Source organism: Melozone crissalis, unplaced genomic scaffold, assembly GCF_028551555.1.
Source record: "Melozone crissalis strain CALT ecotype California unplaced genomic scaffold, PUWL_Pcris_2 ptg000004l_1, whole genome shotgun sequence".
Taxonomy (NCBI): domain Eukaryota; kingdom Metazoa; phylum Chordata; class Aves; order Passeriformes; family Passerellidae; genus Melozone; species Melozone crissalis.
In genome coordinates, this window is record NW_026535782.1 from 27,882,602 (window position 1) to 27,902,214 (window position 19,613).

General features: G+C 39.0%; 1 protein-coding gene across 1 annotated transcript in view; it reads left to right on the forward strand.

The window, feature by feature from the left end:
- TPH2 (tryptophan hydroxylase 2) overlaps window positions 1-19,613 on the forward strand; it is a 49,674-nt gene that overhangs the window by 1,152 nt on the left and 28,909 nt on the right. Inside the window, exons 2-7 of the mRNA XM_054277033.1 lie at window positions 1,743-1,895; window positions 4,082-4,265; window positions 4,374-4,474; window positions 7,366-7,433; window positions 13,176-13,372; window positions 15,139-15,274. Of these exons, the coding sequence (XP_054133008.1) occupies window positions 1,743-1,895; window positions 4,082-4,265; window positions 4,374-4,474; window positions 7,366-7,433; window positions 13,176-13,372; window positions 15,139-15,274 (839 nt within the window). The remainder of the gene's footprint in view (window positions 1-1,742; window positions 1,896-4,081; window positions 4,266-4,373; window positions 4,475-7,365; window positions 7,434-13,175; window positions 13,373-15,138; window positions 15,275-19,613) is intronic.

Consider the following 19,613-nt stretch of genomic DNA (forward strand, 5'->3'; position numbering starts at 1 on the left):
GCTAATAAAATTCAAGTTCATCGTCTTCTACTGGGCTCATAACAAATAGGTGTTCATTTTAGTTTTCAAATGCTTGAGAGGGTCATTCAGCCATCACTTTGGGTAATGCTCTCTTGAGAGTATCAGGGAACCTGTGACGGGCTTGGAAAGTGCTGAGTGCCTTTGCTTTCCAGAGGAACTGACAGTATTGAGATTCTGGAAAAACCACAGATGCTGTAAAAGCAGCACCTTTGTCACTTCATCTGGAGGTTGTGTGCTTGATGTATGTGAAAAGATTGTATCCAAATCCTAGATATTACTGAAGTTAAAACAAAAGTGACCTTCCCCATAACTACCCCTGGGCAACCTTCCTACCATATCAGGTAGGAGCAGACTCATATAAGTTCAATTGCCAAAAAATAAACATGTGTGAAGCCATTCATATATCATTCTGCAGACAAATTTGCTTTCCAGATTGTTTCCTTGTGTTCTATTAAATGGTGAGAAAAGACCACAGGGACTTAGCATGTCCTGTACCTGGTTTAAATGTGGCTGATTTCACCTGTGCCATTAAATAGTGTTAAAGATCTGTTTAAAAAGCTGAATTTTCTGGTTATTTTCTGTAAGCTGCTTTAGAATTTACTGAAGTACGATTTAATCCAGTTGAAACATTGAAATAGTATATGTTTTTAATGTGTATCTGCATATTTTTTATGGATTATAACAAAGCAGTTAGCATCTCACTGGAGACTTAATTTCTTCAGGAGTAACAGCCTAAGTATTGGAAAATGCAGGGTGCTTTTTGAAAATCATGGTCAATGATATAAAAATTGTCTATAAAGGCTGTACTGTTGGAATTTCAACAAGATTTAAGCTGATAAAATAACATTTTTTTGAAAATGATGACTGAAATTTCACTTAAAACAGTCTTGGACTCACAAATTCTAAGAATGTAAGAGTGGCCAAGGATGTTGCAATTTTCTGTATTTTTTGAGCTCCTCAGCTAACTCATCTTTTTCACAATGAGAGCAATCAGCCATTGGAATAATCTCCTGAAAGAAGGAGTGGATTCCCCAGCACTGGACAGTTATAAGATGTGGCGTGACAAGGGTCATCTTGACCAGACGATGCTTTTGCCAAGAAAAGTTGGACCAGCTGATCCTTGAGGTCCCTTCCAACTTGGTAGTCTGTGTTGCAGTCTAAGCATTTCTGTTACTGTTTGTATAAGCAGCAGAAATTTTGTTTTCTCAGGATGAATTGCATTACATGATAACATTAATTGTACTATGACGGAGAATGTGAAATTTTGGCTTTAAATATAACAATGGTCAATACAAAAGTACAGACCAGTGCACATCTTCATAAATTGACTGGTACAGGTTAGGTAGGATAGCATCCCTGGGATTTTGCAGCAATATTCAGGTTTCAATAACTGATCTGCAGGCTTTGCCAGTAATTCAGACTGTCCTCATTTGCTTCACATTTACTTCTAATGATAGCATTGCCCAAATAATGCCATTATATATGTATCCCATTTATGCTTTTTCTTAGGCTTTTAAAAACTTTTTTGTATGGCCTCTTATACAATCTTCTCTAGCAGCTGCCTTTAACCTGATTCTGACTTCAAGTAAACGCACAACCTTTTCCTTCAAATGAAGCCAGGATGAGTTCTGTTCAGCTATTTTTAAACAAAAATTTCTCTTGTGGGAAATTTCTCTTGCTTATTTTCATTTGAGATGACCGTGTTTTGTATCTGTTTGTAGCTAAACAGATCGAGTTCTGGGAAACATGAGGAGAAGAAAGGGAATAAGGGAAATGGGAAAGGTGAATCTGCATCTGAAGGTGGAAAGACAGCTGTGGTGTTTTCCTTGAAGAATGAAGTTGGTGGATTGGTGAAAGCTCTCAGACTCTTCCAGGTAACGCTCACAAATCATTTATGCTGGCTGGACTGAGGACAGCTACTGAGGTCAGGCTCTTTGTTGATATCAATCTAATGGACCGTGGCAGGAGGAATGGAGCGCAGCTACACTCGCTCTGCAGAACTGAATAAAAGTAACTTCAAATTTTATGGATCATTGAACAAAGGATTTTGGGCTTGTGAAGGATTTTCTGAAATAAAATTTGACAGTGATGCTGATTTTCACATGGTTCACTTTAGGTTTCTGACGTGGTTCTCAACACTGTAAATTAGATTTGAAGTTGTCTGTGCAGGCCACAATGAAAGGAGACACGCTCAGAGAGCAGTTTGGAATCTAATACAACCAGGTGATGCTGGTGGCAGCCTTGCTTGGTTTTGAAATTAGAGAGACCTTTAAGTGTTTGCAGGGTCAGGGTTTTATGTGTCTAACTGGGATGCAAAGTGTGAGGTGTTGGTTCCCACATACATCTCCATGCAATCAGTGCTTGTCAGTCAGACTCCTGGTCAGAATGCTTGGAGATGTGTCTGAGCATGATAAAAGTCGTAAGTTGTTCAGTCTGTGCAGTGAAGAGAACGTTAGGAGGTGGCTAGGAGCCTGCCTCTCAGGCCAAACCATCAGAGGCATGTGAGTGTGGGACCACTGGGTGCTACCACCCTCACTCACAGCAGCTGGCTCTGGGAACAGGTTCCCAAGGCTGCTGTAGGTTACACACATAGATTCTCCAGCCAAGAAAAAGAGGTGAGTTTGACCCACAGGAGGGAGCCTGCCAGGAAGCAGGGTGTTTGACAAAAAGAGGGGAAACCTAAGTGAGTCAACAGAAATTGTAGTAGCAGCTGTGTTTTCAATGCAGCTGTTCTCTAAGGATTAAGTGTCCAGGTGCAGCTCTGGCTAAAATGCTGGTATGGGTTCATAGCTGAAATTCTGGATTTAAACATCTGCTTCCTGGGAATAAGCATAGAATGCACTCTGGAAGATGTGGCAAGGATCTCCACCCCCATCCATGTAGTCACTTAATGATTTCAGTATTGCGCGAGGCAGTGCAGGTTTTGTTCTCAACTTAACTTAGGGAAAACAAAATTGAATTTGTTATGTGCTTGAGTTGCTACACTGCATACACATTTATGGAGCATGCTAGTGAAAGAACTATGTCTGTATATCCAGAAGTGTAAAAACAGACACTGCTTGTTGGCTCTGCCAGAGGACCCCTCCACCTGCAATGGACATTTATGTAAAATACAGCAGGCAATTGGAAATACAGACATGAATTTCTTCCCATTTGGAAGTCAACAAATGTTTTATTGGCTTCACTGAGTAAGCGCAGGAATAATTGTGAAAAGTAACAGATAGTTTCTGTCTAGCAAGGAAAAGGAAAAATCAGAGTCCATAGGAGGTCACTAATGTTAAGAACAGCCATCTAATCCAACCTCCTGTTTTGAAGCAAGGCTGTCGCTCTAGATCAGGTCAGCCATGGCACATCATGGTTATCTGTCTCTGCATGATACCCTTGGCAGACCAGTAGTTGTGGTGAGAAAGAGACCCCATAGGAAAATTTTCATGCTAGAAGTATTTACACTGTGATGTTTGTTGCATGATTTGTGTTTGATAAGGACATTGAAATAGAGAATAAATTGAGTTAGATTTTAATTATAGTGCTGTTAACACTTGCTGTTATTGATAATTGCATAGTAGATAGGTGAGGATTGATATGTGTCTATTCTCATAAAAATATTTTCTTCCTCATGTAGTTAGGTACATCAAGTAGTATGTTTAATAACATCTGTTTAAAGAAGAACATTCAATTGTATTTAAATTAACATTATTATTATGCAAATTTCTAATTAAAATTGCATTAGAATTTAATATTTATAGCAAAGATAAATATAAATTTGCATTAAATAAAAAAAAAGTGTTATACTGTCCTCTGTAAGAGATTGTTTTTGTAGACAAAATGAAATCATTACTTGGTTTTCTTCATTAAAAATAATAATTTTATTTTTACTTTCCATGTTAAGTTTTTTGTCATCAATATTTAGTATGTGTCACTAACTAATCCTGTAAATAGAAAAAGGGAGTACTTTCAATAATAAGGCCTTTTAATAACTGGAAAAACTTTCCTGAGGAATGTGCCAGTATTGCTCTTCTATGTATGTCTGTATTTCATTTGCTGTTTCATCTTTCCACAGGAAAAACACGTGAGTATGGTTCATATTGAATCACGAAAATCAAAGAGAAGGAATTCAGAGGTGGAAATTTTTGTGGACTGTGACTGCAGTAAGAAAGAATTTAATGAACTGATACAGTTGCTCAAGTTTCAAACTAATATAGTATCTCTCAATCCACCGGAAAACATCTGGACTGATGAAGAAGGCAAGGCTGTTTGTGTGCCACTTGGTTTAGATGCTGACAGATGTTTTGCACAGGTATCTCCATGATCTTACACTCCAGTGCATTCAATTTGCATTCTGTCTCCTGCAGATCTCGATTGTGTCCCTTGGTTCCCCAGGAAGATCTCTGAGTTAGACAAATGCTCTCAGAGAGTTTTGATGTATGGATCTGAGCTGGATGCTGATCACCCTGTAAGTGTAACACAAAACTGTCCTGCAGATGATTTGTCGGGTTATTTGCCAGTCCATTAAAAAGCCTATTGAGTGCTGATTTTTTTCAGAAGATGAGGACTGGTTTCTCTTTGGTAGTTTCAGTGAATTAATTTTCCTTTTCTGTAGAAAGATACACAAAATTCAGGTCCTCCACTAAACTTATTCATTGTTTAGCAAGTATATCCCCTTTTGTACTGCTTGCATTTAAAAACAAAAAGATGTAATTGGTTGATAGAAAGATTTCAAACTTTAGAATTTAGATCAATATGACCTTCAGTTCTGCCAGAAGTAGCTCTTGGGTAAGAATTGCTATTGTCAATAGAGAAGAAAGAATTATGAAGGAATTATTTGGCACTCAGGCGGTAATTACAAGATAAAACAGAGAAACATGTTCCTGTTTTTGGTGAATGCAGCAAATGGAAAGGTGTCTCTCATTGTTTCTCAAAATCTCCTGACTTTGGTGGCAGGAGACAAGCCTGCATGCACAAATGGTATCTGTAGTAGTGTCAAATGCTCAATGAAAAAGACAGAAAAAAGGGGTTTGTCATTGTTTTATTTCTTTTCGCTAATGGCTATAAATGTTTAACCTCTGAGTCTTTAGATGGCAGATGATTGCAAGCATTTGTGTTAAAATACTTTCCCTTTCTAAAAATCCAAGTTTCTACCTCTGAATGACTTGACTGAAAGATACTGGTGGTAGACAGTTATATTAATTCCTAAAATAGGCTTGATTAAACTGGTACTGTCAGAAATTTCCAGCTAAAAGGAAGTAGGCAGCAAACTAAGATATCTGACCATAAGAATGTCTTGTAATAGAACCAGATTAAACTCTAGCTGTAGATGTTAGTTTCCTTTGTTTTTTGTTGCACACATTTTGTGCTCTGGTGGGAGCTCAGGCACAGATCCTCACCCCTGTGCACACAAGCCAAATGGAAATCATCACAAAGATCCATGGCAGCCCCACTGCCATGGTGTCACCTGTCCACATACCAGCCATGATCATAATCATCATCATCATCACCACCATCACCTTGCTGGTTCTCAGCCTCCTCTATCACGTGGTAGCCCTTCCCATACTGAGGGCCCATAGTCAGGGAGCACCTTCCTGAATCCTGGTTTCTGCCCTGTACTTTTTGATGACAAACTGGGATTTAATTCACATTTTCTCCAAAAGGAAAAGACTGTTGATTATCTTCAACCATTTACCATAATTTGGTTCAAACAGACACTGTAGAGACAGCTCATTCCAGCTTTGAGTTTATGGCTCTGACAGGCCATTAGATGCTGTTTTATGTTCTGAGCTGGTACCTTTATTAAATACTTGAGCACTCTGCTGAAAATTTGCCTACTGTTTTACAGAAAACAAAAAAAGACATTTGCATTATATGAATATATATTTTATACTTGGGAGGACTCTTACAAACACAATAATTTACACACCATTTGTTAGCCAATGCAGCATGCTAGATGTTAGAAATGGGGTAAGACCCTTAAATCTGTGACTGGCCTTTGAAAGGCCACTCCAGTTTCCTGCCCTGTTCCTTAGCAGCGGCATGGATGTGCCAGGGGACCAAAGAGAATTATCCTGTTACAGAACCTGTAAGGATAGCACCAATTCAACAGCTTAGCCTTAACTCACTCGATAATTGTTAATGATTTCAATCTCAGTTTCATTACACTTGACAGGTTTTTAAGTCCCCTGTGCTGTCTTCCATCACTTCCCAGGTCTCTTGAATGGTCTTCAGCTGAGTAACTCAACATTTGCCTCAATAGGTATTAAGGAGACAAAGAGGCTCCCCCAGATTACAGCAACGTTTTGCAAGTCAAAGAAGCTTTTCTGTGCAGGAGTGGAGGTTTGAAGGCTTTCTGTAGTCCTGTGAAACCCTCTCATACTCTGTCCCAGCAGCACAGCTTTGGTTATGGGACAATAAAATGTCTCCTGAGTTTTATGGAAGCTCATACAAGTATTTCAAATCAAGCAATGCTATCTTTTAATTTGTTTCGGTGTTTTGCATGTCTATGTGAGCACTAAGGAAGAAAGACATTTTAATTTTCAGCATTTTAATTTTCAGGGGGAATCTTAAATGCACTTTCTGGGCTACTAACTGGGTAACATAGATAACTCTAATTCTTTTTTGTCTTCAAGGGGTTGGCAGTTCTACTTTGAAAATAGTTTATTCTTCTTGTAGTTCAAACCTGAAGTATCTTTATATTTTATGGATATAGAAGAGATCTTGTTCTAATTTTGAGTAGCTCAAAGAGCTGTAACTGGTCAGCATGTATGTGTTATACAGCTCTTTTTGCTCTTAATGTGGAAAAGGTGTGAACCTACCATAGTCCATGAGGTAGAGCCCTCCCTTTGTAACTCAAACTGGTGCTGGGAGCTGATGGTTCAGTTCCCAATGTGTTGGTTAAGATGGCAACTGCTGAAAAAAGAATCTTCAAAATGAGTTGCATATGATCTTTAGATGCTTGATTCTAGTGAAGAAAGATTATAGAGTGCATGTAGATTATTGTGCTATCCACCTGTGTGTAGATCTCAGTTCAGGTCATAGAAAACATGAGTGAGATAAAATGACAGGAAAAAAGTTCTGCTTTTCAACATCTTGAATGAATGAATGACTGTACTTATGCACAAAACTCTCTTGAAAGAACTCCTGTGGAACTCTGGTGAAGAAAAAAAAAGAAAAAAAGAAAAAAAGAAAAGAAAGAAAAGAAAAATCCTTATTTTCTCTTGCAGTCCAGTAGACAGTGTAAATCAAAATACAATGCAATTAAGTACTAAAGAAACATTTCAATGATTTATTTTATAATTCTTACAGCTAATTTTATGTTCTTATTGTAAATTACTCTCTTCTTCCTTGCTTAAGGGATTTAAAGACAATGTCTATCGACAGAGAAGAAAGTACTTTGTGGATGTTGCCATGAGCTATAAATAGTAAGTACTGGCATAATTCTTCCCTATGCTGCTGACTAGTTAGAATTCATGCTCTACTTAATTCTGTAGGATGAAGTTTAACAGTAGAAAAAGTCATCCTCTAAACTTTGACTAGTTTAGTGTAGGCTATAAATTATGAACCTGATGCTTAGAATCCCCTTTTATTTTTGATACAGCTACAGGCAAACGAAGCATTTGAAAAGCAAGCACTCTCTCTTTTAGCATTTTATTCCCAGCAGCTCAAACTTCGGAAAATATTTTACGGATATTTGCATGCCTTACTGACAAGCTGATGCACTGCTAAATCACACATATCTAGCATCCCTACATAGTTGGAAGAGCTCACTAAACCCCAAAATAATTTTTTTTTTTTGATGCATGTACTATATTGGGCTGAGGACAATTGCATGAGGTTCAACAGACCAGGTGCCAGGTCCTGCACTTTGGTCTCAACAACCTGCAGTGCTGCAGGCTGGGAGAAAATTGGCTGAAAGCTGCTCAGTGGAAAAGGATCTGGAGGTGCTGGTCAGCAGCCTCTGACCATGAGCCAGCAGCGTATCCAGGGGGCCAAGAAGGCCAATGGCATCCTGGCCTTTATCAGAAATGGTGTGTTCAGCAGGACCAGGGCAGGGATTCTCCCCGTGTACTCAGCACTGGTGCAGCCACACCTTCAGTCCTGTGTCCAGTTTTTGGCCCCTCACTGTAAAAAGGACACTGAGGTGCTGGAGTGTATCCAGAGAATGGCAATAGAGATGGTGAAGGGGCTGGAACTCAGGTCTGATGAGGAGTGGCTGAGGGAGCTGTGGTTGTTTAGCCTGGAGAAAAGGAGGCTCAAGGAAGACCTTATTACTCTACAAGTGCCTGTAAGAAGGTTGTGTGAGGTGGGGGCTGGCCTCTTCTCTCAGATAACAAGTGACAGGATGAGAAGAAATGGCATCAAGCTGCACAGGGGTTTAGACTGGTTATTAGGAAACTTTTTTATTGAAAGGGTGGTTGGGCATTGGAGTAGGCTGCCCAGGGAAGCGGTGGGATTACCACCCCTGGAAGTGTTCAAAAGGTGTTTGGATGTGGCATTTTGGGACAAGGTTTAGTGGTGAACATAGTAGCATTGAGTTAACAGTTGGACTTGGCAATCTTACAGGTCTTTTCCAACCTTAGAATTTTGTCATTCTATGATTCTACTGGATGCTGCAAAATGCCATTTATCGGTTTTGCCAATATAGCTCTAAATTTCTTTGAATTTAGTCAGTGCATTTCTGTGTAGTTAGAGAAGCTGGTGGCTTGTCTGCACAAGTACACTGCAAGTGTTTTCTCATTCTGTTTTTTTCCCCCCCATTTCAAGTCAGTATTTTCAATTTGCTACAGTCTCTGGAAGTTAGGAAACTTGCTGTTCTACCTACAAACACCTACTGTGTTGCAATTTTCTTGTCACAGAAGCACTCAACTAGTTCTAATCCTACTTTAGGTTTTATTTGCAACAGGTTTAAACCCTCATTCTCAAGGGAAAGAACATATTAATTTCATGCTCTTTTCCATTTTCTTTTCTACACTTCTTTAGGTTTTTCATTTTTTCTCCTTTGAGATTTCTACCTACGTGGTTTAAGAATATGAAACGTGCAATTTTTTCCCCACTTATAGGAGGCACATCCTGTCAGGAATCAAGTCAAAACTGAATTTCTGAAGGTTTTTCAGTATAAGGCTATTATACATCCTGCTGGAGGCTGGGGAGACAGAAGGATTAAGTCTGCTTTTGACCATATAATTCTGATTATATTTTTCCTCTACTGTTGTCCCGAGGCAGTAATTAAGCTATGACCAGTCTTACACACGTGTAGGTGCCAGTGTTCTTTCCCCTTTCTTTCTGCCCACAGTGGTATTTGTTTAGCTGGGTGCTCACAGCATCCATCCAGCACACTGAGCTGTGGGGCAGGTGTTTATTAGTAGAGAAGCTCTCCAGGCTGCCCAGGTAAGCCCTGAGTCTAGCCAGCTTTCAAATGTAAATTGAGATAGCTTTTTTCTTAGAATGTTTGTTTAAAGCTGATTGATTTATTATCTTTCTTTTAGTCTAATGCTTGCAGTGAAGTCAGTGCTTCTTGTCATTTACTGCAGTGTGAAATGTCAAGTGGATCCCTGTGGGTGAGGGCAGGCTGTGTGTGCTCTTAGGCTCTTTCAGTAAGTGGCATAGCTCTCCATTTATCCATGATGGTGGCAGTACTGCTGGGCATTTCACAGCTGCTAACTTGCTGGTAAGATCTTCCTTCCTTCTCCCTCTCAGCTGCCTAAGTGCTGGAAAGGTGATGCAGCTGGCTTACTAAGCAGTAGTTGGTCTTTTGCTTCAAAGTGTGGCCTTTTTTTCCACCCTGAAACCAGAAGAGAAACACCTTTTTGCAAAATAACAGAAAGTAATCCTGCCTATTTCCAGAAAATAAAACAAATCAAGGAAAGGAAAACCTTTTCCTTCTTTAGATTTTGAAGGCTTAAGAAAATTTTTGCAGGCACGTTACAAAAATGACAGAGTCCAAACCAGAGGTTATTTGAGGACCAGATCTTGTACTTCAGCAAAACTTGTCAAATATACTCCTTCATTCCACTCATCTTTTCAAACCTTTAAAAGATTGCAAACTTGTCCTATTATTATAAGAAGAAAGAGAAGAAGAGGCTTCAAATACTCTTAGACAGGCACCAGAAAAACTGGGAGACCAGTGCTTAGGGCAGTTATCTAACATGTGTCAAAATCTCATTCATACTTCAGGTCTCCTGTACTGGTTTTCCTCACCCCCAGGGATGTGCTGTGTCTACTGGTCTGTACAGTCAGTCTGTCTCTGGGTATCCATGGAGAGGCAGCCCAGGGACACAGCCTCAGTATCCTGTTGCAGCACAGCCCAAACCATGCTGAGGAAAGGCAAATCAGCTCAGGGAAAGCTGTGCTGCTACAGCTGGGCTGTTTCTGCTACCCACACTGGGGAGCTGAGAGTTACTATAGGTGTCTTGACACTACATCAAAGTCTTGTGACACTCTCTTTTACAAAGGCTGCCCTCCTTGTGGATAAACATCTCTCAGTGTCTTCCAGGCAAGTGACTTTCCTAATCACTTACTGAGGCTCGATATGTTTCTGCTTTTCATTTTCCATTTTAAAAAAACCAACAACCCACTTTTGTTTCCTTAAAAAACCCCAGAGATCTGGCTGCAAGGAACTGGCTCCATAAAAAGTTGAGTTGAAAATCCCAGATCAGCATTTCCTTTTTGAATTTCTACTGTTCTATAGTGGTAGATACTTTGCTTTGCTTGAACATGAAGGGGTGTCCCTAATGAAGAGAGAGAGAGAGAAAAGCATTACCAAGTGAACTTGAAGGAGCAGGTGTTTGCTGGAGCTGGCTGTTAAGGGAAAAGACATGTTAATAGAGTACAGCAGTGAAGATCAGTTGTGTGAAATAAATGGACCAAAAAAGCCATAAAAAAACATATTCCTCCCTCCTTCACTTAGCTTCTATCCTAAAGAGAGTGAAAATGTGTTAATCTTGCTAATTAGTCCTTTGAGACTGATTAAGGTTTGAAAAAGTGTTGCAAAAATTAAATCTGTAGGAAACATACGATGTTTAAGAGGGAATTAATAATATGAGTTGATAGCTCATGACCGTGGCAAAATGGAAGGACCCTATTTTAATAAGGAGAAATAAAAATTCAGATTAGGTTAGCTTGTAGAGTCATCTTAACCACAAGGAAACTGGCTATGCAGATTGGCCATTTCCATGATTTATTGAAATGTGTGAGTGCGAGGTGGGTCTTGCATGTTGAAATAAGAAGGTAAGAAACATCAAGTTTGCAGAGGTGAGGGAAAAATGCATAGATCCTCCCACAAGGAGAAGGGATGAGGCTGGGTATTCTGGCAGAAGCAAATGCATGGAGTAGCAACCTGCTTGTATCTGTTGTGTACAGTGCAATTCAGAATAGCTATGCTATGTTTTCCACGCGCTAGCAGGCAGCTTAAGGCTGATGAACTGTTAAGGGGGAAGACAGACACTAGACCTGAAGGACTCTCTCCCACTGCAGGATGGGCACAGACCCGGTGCAGCTCCTGTGGATGAGAAATACTTCACTAAAAGTGTTGCAATTCTTGTCATGTCTGCAAAAGTGGCTGACAGGGAACTAGGGCATGTATTGGATATTCAGCAGTCCCTACCAAGTACAAGCACCTCATACAAAGTCGCCTTTGACTGACAGATAACTGCCATGGATCAAAATCCTTTGATATCATGAAAGGCAAGGGGATTAAATGGTAAGTTTTCAATAAAGATGAGGGGACAACCACAATGAATGTAGGGCAGATGATCCTCTCTTGTGCATGTAGGGACTGCATAGCAGCAATCAAATGTGACATGAGGGCTTATTCCTTGTTACCTCGTACAGTGGAGACAGGATTATGAATTGCGCAGCAGCTGCCAGCAAGAGGCCAGCACTGCGGTTCTCCTGCTGCAATGGAGCTGCCCGTGCCTGATGTGCCTGTTCAGCTGCTGTCTGTGGCGCTGGGGCAGCTGTCTGTGGCGCTGGGGCAGCTGTCTGTGGCACTGGGGGAGCTGTCTGTGGCACTGGGGCAGCTGTCTGTGGTACTGGGGGAGCTGCAGCACTGGGCAGGGAGTGCCCGCATTGCCAACCCTGTGGCAGGAGAGTGAGAGATAATGACTGATGGAGTGGAGGCAGATGCTGTGAATCCCTCTGCCAATCTATTTGTTGTTACAGTGCCAGAGAAGATGCCTGAGGACAAGGCAGACTGCGGAGATTACACATTCTAGATTGTGAATATTAATTCCAGAGGAGCACTAAAACATTTCAAGGGGCAATCAGTGACATGAGGTGATGGCCCATGGCATGTAATGGGAAATTCCTTACAGCTAAATACAAGGCAGTGCAAGTTGGAAGGATCTCTTAGCAATGTTCACACTATCAGTCAGTTTTGAATTAACTGTAGCTATTCAAGGCAAATCTTGGCTGTCAGATTTGCAGGTATCCTGGAAGGCTCCTGCTTTCCAATGTCTGTACATCTGTGCAAGCAAGAGGAGGCAGAAGAACAAGGCAGAATCAAAACAAAAGGAGAGATGTATTTAAAGTTTTCCTCTAGGCTGAGCTGCTGGCTCTGAGATGAGCTTTCTCCTAATATAATCCTGCATGAATTTAGGGTTCTAAACATATCTGGATATGTAAGCAACTGTCTAAGCAATAAATACACATTTTTAAAATTGGATCCATACATTTCTAAGCATCTATGTAATTGCCTAATTTTGACCCAACATTTGATGCCCTGTGAATATTACGTATTTTAAGGAATGGATAGAAAATGCAGTCTGTTGAAGGTCTTACTCAATCTACGTGTTAGACTGAATCAGGATCTACAGCCATCCACTTGCAAAGGTACCAGTGGCAGTAAGTGGAGAAATATTAGTCTGGTATAGGAGCATGGTATATAAGAAATCCATCTTTCTACTATGACACGTAAAAAGATTAAGAAGCAATGAGATTGCTTAGAGAGAAACAATTCTTAAGGAAATGATAGAATACGTACATTGTAACATGAAGAAATAATTCTAAGGAAGAAGCGCCAAGATGTCAATTAAAAATAATTCAAATAGTTTTAATAGTGTCATTTGCCTTTATTTAAATAATACTTTTTGTGGAAATATTGCTATTTACAATCTGCCTACAGTCTGCTTGTATTCGGATGTATTTTGTATTTTTTTTTCCAATAGTGGTCAACCCATTCCAAGAGTGGAGTACACAGCTGAAGAAGTTAAAACTTGGGGAGTGGTATTTAGGGAACTCAGTAAACTCTATCCCACCCATGCTTGTCGTGAATATTTAAAAAACTTTCCTCTGCTGAGCAAGTACTGTGGATACAGAGAAGATAATGTGCCTCAGTTGGAAGATGTTTCTATTTTTCTTAAAGGTAAGATTCATATTTGGTTTATCAATAGATATGGTTTCATGAAAACACTTTTTTGTTAGTATGGAGTACAAAGCACATTGAGCGAAAAGACTCGGAGCACTGTCAGTGGCCTTCAGTTTAGACTGAAGTATCATTCTGGTTTTGGTGTTCTCTGTGGCAGTGTTTTTGGAGTCAAGACAGTTTTATGTAGATATTTGCAAGTATGAAACGGAGAGAAATTAATCAGCTGCACATGTGAAAGCATGATGTTATCTTGTACAGGGCAAAACCCCTTTGGTTTGGTGGAAAGAAAATCTGAGTTAGTGACAGATGGGGGCTTCTCATAACTGCACTGGGCATCCCCCAAAAATCTAGGCAGGAAAAAAGGGGGAGCCAAATGCCAAGATAACTGAGTTTAAAGAGGAGGGCAGGTTTGACACACTGTTGTGTAGCCTGATGAATATGAAGCTTTCCTGAGTGCTCGAGACCTCATGAAGCTAATCCTTTTATTTGTATGTGAAAAAGATGTGTTGGACACAGTAAGTGATGTGGTGCTTCTCTTTCATTTTTTAAGGATCAGTGTATTGTATGTTTAAGTTCAAAAATAAATTCTTATTTTTAATTTGTAAATTGGAATGTAAATGTAAATTTGTAATGGAAATGCAGCCCATATGGACAACGTGGTAGACATGGAGATGTTTTTAGCTCTGGAGGAAAAGCCACCAAAGAGTTAATTTAAGAGTTTAATTTCTCCTCAAAGGTCCCTTCAGCTACATATATTTGTTTCTTAAACTTTTTACTCAGGAACTAAAATATTATAAAGGCAGGTGTTTGAAAAAAAAATAAACCAACTTATGTGCTGGTTAGAGAATAATTAGCCAAGCATTTTATCCAAATATATATATATATGGACAAGCTAAAGGAAATAAAGAATTTATAACGACAAGCTTACTTTCCTCAGCCTGCACTTCGTCCATAATTCTTGTCTGTGAAAACCTGCATTTGCTAATAGCTGACTCATCATTCTTTGAATTTGATTGTGTCCTTCTGGGTCTCTCATGTATTGTGTTACAGTTGCTAAGGAATGATACCAAATTGTACAGATTTTTTCTCCCTAGCTAGAAATTCAAAATCTCACACTTGTTTCAGAAATATGTTTTCAGACTACATAAAGCAGGTAGTAGTACCTGTTGCAGAAAAATTTGAAACATTGTCCTGTAAAAACTTTGAAAGAATAAAGAATTAATCTTTGAGAGAAACATACTTTTTGAAGTCACTGAATCTGAAACTGTTTCACTCTGGGACTAATCTGAAAAAAGAACACAGTTTAATATCTCAATGAGGATCTTAACTATAAAAATCAATGTTTTATTGACACAAATAATGTTTTATGTGTAAAAAATAAGGACAGATTTGTTTTAATCCTATTCTGTTCTGTTAGTTTTTAAACGTATTTTACATATTTTCCAATATGCAAACTTCTCTCCCATTTGGTACCAGACAAAAATTTTTGTTCTTAAAATTTTAAGGACATCACTTATGGTACTTTAGCATTTTTTTCTAGACAAAGCTATTCACACCAGCTTTGAAATAACTCAAGCTGTTTTCATTATACATATGCTAGCAATGCAAAATACTTCTTGCATGTAATAATTGAAAATTATGTGTGATGATCATCAAGATTCTTTGTGTCATGCTTCTGGTAGAATAATTAGCAACAGATCTGTCACCAGAAAGTGATACAGAGATCAATGTAATGTGGCCTTTTATTATCTCTCTCCCTTTAGAGAGGTCTGGCTTCACAGTGAGACCAGTTGCTGGATATCTGTCTCCCCGGGACTTTTTAGCTGGCTTAGCCTACCGAGTGTTTCACTGCACGCAGTACATCCGGCACGGCTCCGATCCCCTCTACACACCGGAACCGTAAGTGCTGCCTTTGCTCTAGCACTGAAAAAATATACTCACCACTTTCTTAAAGGAACCAACTCAATCTGGCAAGATTGAAAAGAGGAACCTTTTTACAAAATGTGAAATTCTTCTTACACTGTTGATGACAAAATCCTGCACATCGGCGAGTCAGAATTTAGTTCAAAGACTTTTTTGTTGACTTTTTACAAGGGTCTTAAATAACTGGATTATTTATACAGTGGGTCAGAAATACTATTTCAATTAAATTTCAGTGGAAAATGGAGTTTTCACCTAAAAATTTTTAAAAAGTTTCTACAATTTTATTTTCTGCTGGGACAGCTAGAAAGAAGTAGTGAAAAAACCCAAAACCCTGAATATTTTGCAAAAAATCTGCTTTCAGAATTTTAATTTGATCTTCTGTCTTCCCATTTTTATTTCTTTGGAGCAGGTTGCACAGCTGAACTTCATTTCTCTCCTATAACACAACACAAGCAAGACATGGAGCACTATTCTTTTACCAAGAGAGAATATTAGATATGTTACAGGGAAATTATGACAGAAATAAGAAACACTTTAATTATGACTTTTATGGAACAGCATTGCAGCTTTTCCAAAACACAACATTGCAAGTTAGTATGAAATATTTTGGTATATGGTCTTTTGATTAGAAGTGGGGAAAAAGAAGATCAAAGAGATTGTAGCTCTTGTCTTGTGTTATATATGTTGTTCTGTGCAGTAATAGCAGAACAATACCTGTAATTTAGATAATATGGAGGTAGTTTTACCAAAGGTATCTTCTGATCCTGTAACCACAGGAGTGACATTTTTTGCAGTGAATCATTCATCAGGCAGTTAGCATGAGATTGTAGCTCTGGTTTATTCCGCTTGGACTACTTGTTTGATTTTTTCCAAATTTACACAAAGGATTAATACATATATATTCAGCTCCAGTACTGTAAACATTTGGACTCGTGCCTAAGTTTGATTTCATGAATTGACTGCCAAAACCATGGAGTAATATTTTTGGACATAAAAGGTTTAATGGTGCTGCATACTAAGCTGTATCTAAAAACGTGGTAGCTTTATTCTGGCAGGAGTCACCAGATGGTGCTGTTAGACACTTCTCTACCTTTCTCCTCAGCATCTGAACGTGGCAAAGTACTTGCCTTGCAGAAGTGCTCTGAGGCTAGCTTTGTGTGCGTGTTCCTTTTGGAAAGGAGCTGGTGATCCCTGAAGGAATTCAGTCACTTCTATAACCTCTGTAATTAGAACTTAAATCTCTTAAATTTGTAGGAAAATTGATAGAATGGAAAATTTTGAAAGGAGGGCTTGGATGGAAGGAAGGGCTGAACTTCTTCGGGTCTGTTTAAAAATATCTGTAGATATTTAAAAAAAAAATGATGCAAGGGAAGTACCAGGCTTTGCATCGATGATTTCCTTTCTGTGGGAAGCCAGTGTTTCAGGCTGCAGCATGTACCAGTGTTCAGCAAAAGAATGATGATGTTTATTAACTTAGTACAAACTAGAAGAACATTTTCGTCTACTGATAAGAGATTTAGGTACATAACTTCAACAGGATAAAGGCAATAACATCTTCCAGGAAGCAATTACTTGTGTCTGTGCTTTTTGTGATGTTCCCTGGTTCATTGATTTGTGTATTTGAGAGCCCTGCAATTTTCAGGATGCTGCTTACGCTCAGAATTATGCAGTAGATCATAGCTGATCCTTAGTAGTAATGGCAGCTGCTTCTTGGGTAGCCTTTCTGGTCATACTGTCTGGGAAGTCACTGAGTAATAATAACAGTTGAATTAGAATGAAGATTTTTATTCCTTATTTGGGCTGAACTTAAAAATACAGGTTATAGTCTCAACCTACGGGTTCACATTAGTTGAGTAATGTGTACTGACTACCAGGAACTCCATAGGAAAATATTGACAATCCCTTTTAAAATGTGTTTAGGTTTCTTTACATAACATAGAACACACAGTGTTACCAGAAGTGTAGAGTGAAAGTGTAGTGCTTTTTTAAATCAATGCCAAAATTAAATTGACTTGAGTGGGGACAGCTCTTCATCTTCTGCAGTAGCTGCAATGCCCTGAGATCTTCTGGTTGATATATGGGGCCATAATGAGCTTTGCTGCCGGTCCTGGCTGGTGAATGTTGCATTTCAATGATATAAACCAGGTAAAAAGGCTCCCTTTGACTTCAGTGGGCTTTCCATCAGATTTAACACCTGGGCTACAGAGCTAGATACAAATTAAGAGAGTTCATTTGGTTTGATCTGTATCACTACCATGTGCATTTTAAGACATATTTCTTCCTGATTTTAATTATGTTTCTACTACATTCACAGAGCTATGTAGATTTCTTCTGCTTTACTAACTAATTTACTTCAAGAAAAATCTTTTGCTGTGAAAAGTGCATTACAAATATCTTATTTTCTCTGAGCAATGTGTGTGAATAAATTAAAGGAACTTAATTATTTTCAGAATAAGACAAAATAAAAGAATCAGCTTTGGTAGTTAAGCAAAGAATTATATTGTTTAGACTATCTATAAAGGACCAGACTGGCAGGGAAGTCTAAAAGACTCCAATGACAATCCCAAGTACTGGTTCATGTTTCTGCCTGAGAGATTTTGTGGTTTTGGGGTTTTTTTGTTCATATTCTTTTTGCTTTAAGCTCCCCTCTTTGTAACTACACATTCAAAATACTACTTTGCATAGCTTTAATGGAAGAATCTACAAACTAAAGGCATGAGAGAAATATCTTCTGCCTCCTCATTCCTTTCCCCTTGCCAAGAGAGACAAGTTAATGGGATTAGGCTTTGTCTGTTCTCATTTTGTCTGCAAGAGTGGACATAACAAAGGCCATGTGTCCCAGTGCAGAACTGGGAATAAGTCATCTTTGCTTATTTCTTTCTGGGACTTGTGGCTTCAGCACAGGAAAATAGAGAGGTAGGCACTAGCTCAGGTGTCACTAGTAGTGGTGCTGCTGTAGAAACCTGCCGGCAGATGAGTGTGCTTACCTGGAGCCAGGAACTTGGAGCCAGCTTCATTGTTTGCTTCTGCTTGAACTACTGATACAAAGCTAAGTATAGCTGAACTGGTGGAGTGTAGCACAGATGCTCAGCAATCAGTGTCAGCCTGCTTGGTGGAAGTAAGAATTGGTGCGCTGGGCTTCCACAGAATGGGCTTTGTGACCCGTTTTTATGTTGGAAGTTGATGGTAGGAGAAATCAGGTTCCGCCAGTGAATTGCTTGGTGCTGTGAAGTGGTGTGTCTGTCAGACTGCAAACTACGTTTCCCAGCTGCCCTTTGCATTGTTAATGACCTAAATCTTGTAGGAGAATACAGAAAAAATTGTTGTGATTGGAATGGAATTGATTAAAGAATTAATTAATTAGCTTTGATGATTATCCAGTCAAGTGATGCAAACCACCAACTTCTATTTACTACTATTATTGGTTCAGACTTCTTGGTGACGATACTGAGTAAGAAGACTTTAAATTATATAGAGGGTTGTTTTTCTGTTCATGATTTATCTGAAATGTCATATTCTGTGACTTTTCAAACAAAAATAGTTTATAAAAGACAAACTGGATGATTTTGGGTAGAAGGCAGAAAACTTGATGTTTTCTCCCTGCCTTTAAAGCATTTGTTTACAGCTTAGGATAAAAAAAAACAAAACAAAAACCAGAGGTATGTCTTGAAAGAGACAAAAGCAAAGGAAATGTCAGATTGGATTTTTAAAGTGAACTTTACTACCAAGTCCATTATTTCCTGTGAACAAACGCAGCAAAACTTTCAAAATTGTTTGAAAGCTTTTGTAGATGATGCATGTGCACTTCCGTTAGCAGTTTTTTGTACACTTATGTCTGCACTTTGTCATGACTAACAATGCACTTACAGATGTGAACAGCTGTTCTTTTTGAAATGACTTGCATTCTCTGCTTTTTCTGAAATCTGCTTGCTGAAAAGTAGACTGCATAACAAAAGTACCCAGTAATTGCAGAAGGATTTCATGACTAAGTGAGAAATTAGGCACACAGAAACCTCTGTAAATACTGCGCCATATTTCTGAGGACAAGTGGCAAAATGTTTGATGTGGAGTGCTACCCAATTACAGAAAGAGGAATGGACAAGAGGAAGAGGGAATGTGTTGGATTTTGATTAATGTAGACAGAAAAGCTGAAAACTGTACTTGTGGGACAGCTGGCTTTCCTGTGGGCAGTTCAGTCTTCATGTCACCAAGTCTGAAAGATTGTAGTGATCAGGCTCTTCCACTCAATCTGGAAATGATGAGCAAATCACAGAACAGCTGGGGTTAAATGATGTATAATCTATTTAACAGAAGC